Source organism: Serinus canaria, chromosome 1A (assembly GCF_022539315.1).
Source record: "Serinus canaria isolate serCan28SL12 chromosome 1A, serCan2020, whole genome shotgun sequence".
Taxonomy (NCBI): Eukaryota; Metazoa; Chordata; class Aves; order Passeriformes; family Fringillidae; genus Serinus; species Serinus canaria.
The window spans coordinates 24,891,635-24,896,634 of NC_066314.1; the positions used below are offsets into that span (position 1 = coordinate 24,891,635).

At 37.9% G+C, this 5,000-nt stretch overlaps 1 protein-coding gene across 1 annotated transcript in view; it reads right to left on the reverse strand.

The window, feature by feature from the left end:
• FOXP2 (forkhead box P2) overlaps positions 1 to 5,000 on the reverse strand; it is a 341,521-nt gene that overhangs the window by 41,593 nt on the left and 294,928 nt on the right. The window contains exon 11 of the mRNA XM_050969956.1: positions 1,920 to 2,007. Coding sequence (XP_050825913.1) covers positions 1,920 to 2,007 — 88 coding nt within the window. The remainder of the gene's footprint in view (positions 1 to 1,919; positions 2,008 to 5,000) is intronic.

The following is a 5,000-nucleotide window of genomic DNA, read 5'->3' on the forward strand; positions in this document are numbered from 1 at the left end:
CAGAGCCCAGGCAGTGTGAAACACTGAACTCTGCCATCGAGTCGGCATCGACACTGCACTGGGTCTCATTACAACTGATGGACCCTACTCCGCTAACAGTCAGACAAAGCAAAAAATGGCATAATTGGTCACACTGCCAGCTAAATCTTCACTTCAACTGTTAGATTACAGCCTAGCCTTTGTAAATGGTAAACAATTCCTATGAAGCCCTTATGTTGTCTTCAAAAAACATCATGTTACTTAAACCTCTACTTTTTCCTAACTGATACCATTTTCTGATCATATATAATGTAAATAATTGTCATTTCAAATTCAAACAAGGTACCAAATTAAAATTAAAAAATGAAATGGGAGGAAGTGCTTGAAATATGCAACTTGTTGAGAAAAATAGCAGGATATAAAATGAGAAAAATATATTTTACAACAGGAAAAGATTTTTTCTTTTTTTCACAAACTAGCTTACAAGAAGAGATGTTCAAAATTTTACTCTAGTGATTTGGCTCCGGCTTCCTAAAACATGATTTCAACATTAGTTGCAATAGGAAATAAACTTGGTGTTTAATACTACCATTTTCCAGAGAGTTTTTGCTCTTACACCTGCAGACTGAGACTGGACAAAGGACTGGAGAGCTTGCAAGTAGTTTTAAAAGAGGGAACTATCTTTAGTACTGCAGGTATTTAATTCGATCAGTGCATATTCTATTAAAGAACATTTGAGGCAAGGGGTGTGTAAAAGGTTTCTTCTTCGCATTATGTGTAGCTTCACTCTATGTGTGTGATTTTTTAGTGACATAGTATTTGCCATGACATAAATTCCTAACAAGCCTAACAAACAAATTAAGCTAACACTATCTTGTAAATAACATAAAAGGAATAGCAGCTTTACCTGGGTTTAAAAATCATTCATTTTAAAGGAAATGACAACAAATTACATTATTGTATGCCCCTCTCAGTGTTTTGGATTTCCAGCATTAAAGTAAAAAAGATCCAAAAAAGCCTCAGCTGAAAGAAGAATAAGTATTCTTACATGAAAGAGAACTGTGAGACAATATTCTGAAAACGTGAGAAAGGTGAGAGTTGTCATCTTTCTTTCTCTACATATGGCAAGAAACAGGGACAAAAATCCTGGTCCCTTGCTGCACCCTTTGAGCTCCTCTGAGCAGTCCCAAGAGGGCATGGGACTGCTGAGACATGCCCCCCCATGACTGTTGTGTGGGCAGGAGGAGACAGCATGGTCCAAGCGTCCTGCATGGTCACCCCTGAGGCTTGTGCCCAACCTCAGTAGCCTGCAGGTGTTGTCACAATACTGGGAGACCCCAGGGGTACTTACCACGCCCTGCATAAGCAGAAGGGAGTATTCACATACACGCAGTGACCTCTAATGGTTAGAGCACGCACAGGGCGCTGCAGAGCTGCGGTCTGAGGCATGGCACTCCCTAGGGACCTTCCTGAGTGGGTCTGACATTACACCTTCTTGCTTTCAGAAAAATGCCCCCTATCAGGCTGGGAGTCATTCTGGATGGAGATATGCTCTGCTACTCTTTTATCCCACAGAACAGCACAGACAAGCACTGGGTCAGAAGGGGAAGAAGGAAAAGGGGTTCTGACCCAGCATTTTAAAAAGTGAAGATGGCTTGGATCCAGTCTTTGCTCCAGGGACGGTGTTTCTCATTCGTGATGAATAGCATTAGAGTCTTAGTTCAAACAAAATACTGTAGACAATCTTGATGTTAGATAATTATTGCATAATTTATAATGTGAAAAATATTTAAGTAAAAAACCCTCACTTATTCATGAATATCAACAAATTTAATGTAAGAAACATATGTCTTTAAGCTAGAGTCACTAAGGCAAGTGTTTTCAATTTAGTTTAGGTTAACAGTAAATAAGTAATAGGATAATGCATCCATATAACAAACCTGTATTTCTAACTGCTGAACCACTTGCATTTGCACCCGACACTGAGCAGTGCTTCTGTCATCCAATGCATGTTCATTGTTAAGGTGCCTAGAGAAGGAAGTAAGACAGTGTTAAGATGAGGAAAATAACTTTATGAGTACATTTTTCTCTCCTGCACATATGGCTTCCATTAGTTCCAAGGGGAGCTGTGCAGAAAGAGCTAGTCAGAGACGGCCATACAGACAACAATACACATAACAAAACTGATTATTTCATTTAGTTCTACAAAATTTCCCAGGGAGGACTTTCAGATACCCAGTTTATATCTCACAGGTCACATATCCCATCTAAGGGCCAATGTAACCAGTTATGAATATTTGTTACAATTACTGAACTGATTTCCATTCCCTGTTGCTGATGCAGATGAAGACAATCATCTTACAAATGAGTCTCTGAAAGGTACTCATTGGTTTTAGGCTGCTTGAACAACTGAGAATTAATGTAGATTTTGGTAAGATTTCTCTATCTGCTCTTTAATCATTAAGCAACAAGAGAACACCCACTACCCCTCCCCAAAAACAGAGCTGCAGGGGAACAGCCAAATTTCAATGCAGTTTCTAGAAGTAGACTCTGAGGATGATATAAGTGATTCCCCCCTCCCAGTATGAAGAAAAGTGTGTGAGGTATAGGCAGGGGAAGGACCAGCTATACATCTTATTAACACAGCAAACTTCCTGGGAAAGGTTCAGGCTACACACGTGAGCTTAGCAAAACAAAACCACATTCTGCATCAGAGAAAGAGAACCTCAGTGAGCAGCTGCCTGCAACTGAAGTTTAGCCCAGATCCAAGTGGTTGTCCCCCAGACATTTCAATTGAGCACAAATTTACAAAGATCAATTAATAATGCTTTTTTGAAGGACAATGTGTCTGTTTTCTTCTCTCTCTCTTTCGGGATCAAGATGTCCCTTTTGGAGCTTTAACAGTGGGTTTTCTGCTCCACTGAGAAGAAAACATAGGCACCAGGTTAATGAAGAAATGGGGGCAAAGGAGTTCTGCCTTTAAATGTGGATTTACTGGCTATTCCCACTGCAGGCATGAGGGGTAAGCTTTGCAAGGACTGGAGTCACAGACGCTCTCACAGTTATGAGAACTAAGTCATCTATACCATGGAGGAAATGTATCTTCTCCTTTTTCTTTTCTTTTTTAGCAGACTTAATCAGAGAACTGCATAGTCATTTGATTTTTAATCTATGGGGAAAACGTGTTTGTCAGAAACAGTGGAAAAATAGAGTTACTGTATCACTTCTACTAACATCTGTGTCTTTTAAATTATGACTTCATATGTTACGACCCTATGATAGTTTTCAGGGGAGCAAAATGTTCTGCTATTCTTGAAACGGGCATGGCTGAGGAAGAGACATAAGTAATTGTGAAAGGTTTTGTTCATTCTTTTAACATAAAATTCTTTAAGAATATACAAGTAACTTGATAGGTAGTTTATGGTAAGTTCAAGCATCACCAAGGACACATTTCCTTTATGTGAGCCATAAAACCCATAATTTATTTATTTTCAAAGGAACTGACTTCATCCTCCCACTGATGCAAAAATGCACAATCAGTTTAAAAAGCAGGTAATTGCTCAGAACATACCATTCACTTGTTTTCTGAAATTTTCATTCAGAAGAATGTTACTCCTTCAATTACACAGGCATGATAGTGCATGGCCTGTTAATGTAATGGTTTAATATTTTCAGTTAATTGGGTACAAAATTGCCAGAAAAAGGTCTGAAGACAGATTTTACCTCTGCATCATTACCCCTATCACCAGTGCACACCAGAACATTGTGCCTCCACACACACATATGCTCACCTGTGCATGGTCACAGGTACATGTGGATAACACAAGAGGAAGCAGGAGTACAGCTATAAAAGATCTCCCAGACCAAGTGTGAGGCTACTGCATACTCATGATTATTTATTAGTTATTACAACACCATATGTTTGCATAACACCTTACAAAATAGATACAGACGTAGTCCTTGCCCTGAGGAACTTTAAATGTAACAGCAGTGTGCAGTGTGGGAGAATAAAGTCCAGTGTAATGGAATTTCAAAATGATTACACGTTACTTGGGAGTATGCTGCAAGTTTCTTGAGAGTTAACACAGTATTCTTCAAAAACTTGTGAGATACACACATTTTTTACACCATACTTTTACTGTGCATTCGGCTGTGCATTTTGGAGAAAGGCTACTTATGGAAACAGTAAGAGTATAAAACTTGTTTTAAGAATTTTTTTTTCTGATCTTTCTTGCCTGTGAAGTAGGCTTGCTTTATTTATCATGCAAGTACAGGCAATATAGTGAAAGAAAAACTAGGTCTAATACATTTTTAAAAACCTCTAAAATAACTTTTCTCTGTATTAAGTTGCTGCACTGTCAGGGTCCAGTATGTGTCAATCTGTCAAGACAGAAATACATTCTTTCCTCCAGAAGGCAGGAAATCATTTCTTCCAAGGCTAGAAAGGATTTGTTGTTGTTCCTTTTTTGTTCAGTTTTTTGTTTGTTTGTTTGTTTTTAATTTGGTTTGGGTTGATCAGTTGCTTGATTGCTTGGTTGGCTGGGTGGGTTTTTTTGTTTGGTTGGGTTTTTTGGGATGGTTTTTTTTTTTTTTTTTTGCTTGCTTCTCGTCATGACTTTTAAGCTATGTATAAATTTTGATATTCAATTTTCATACTTTATCAGAATATTTCTAGTCTTTTATCTCATCTCTATCTTTTACAAATCCCATGCCAACTTGATTTATAATTGAGAAAAAACGATTTATCTTTAAGGGGAGAATGTATGTTGGAGGACGGGAAAGTAATCCTGAAGAGCTGAGTTACTGCTTTGAAAGTGTAAAGTAGACAGTGCAACACACATGCAGCTTATTCCATTATTTTGCTGCTTATTCAGTTGTTGAAAGAAACAGGATTTTCTTCTGATTATATTTGCAACATATTAGGAAATCAGGAGGCAGATTATGAACTACACACAGCATTATAAAGCAGACTGAAATAAATGTATTATTGATAATAGAACAATATAAAAAATACAGCATGT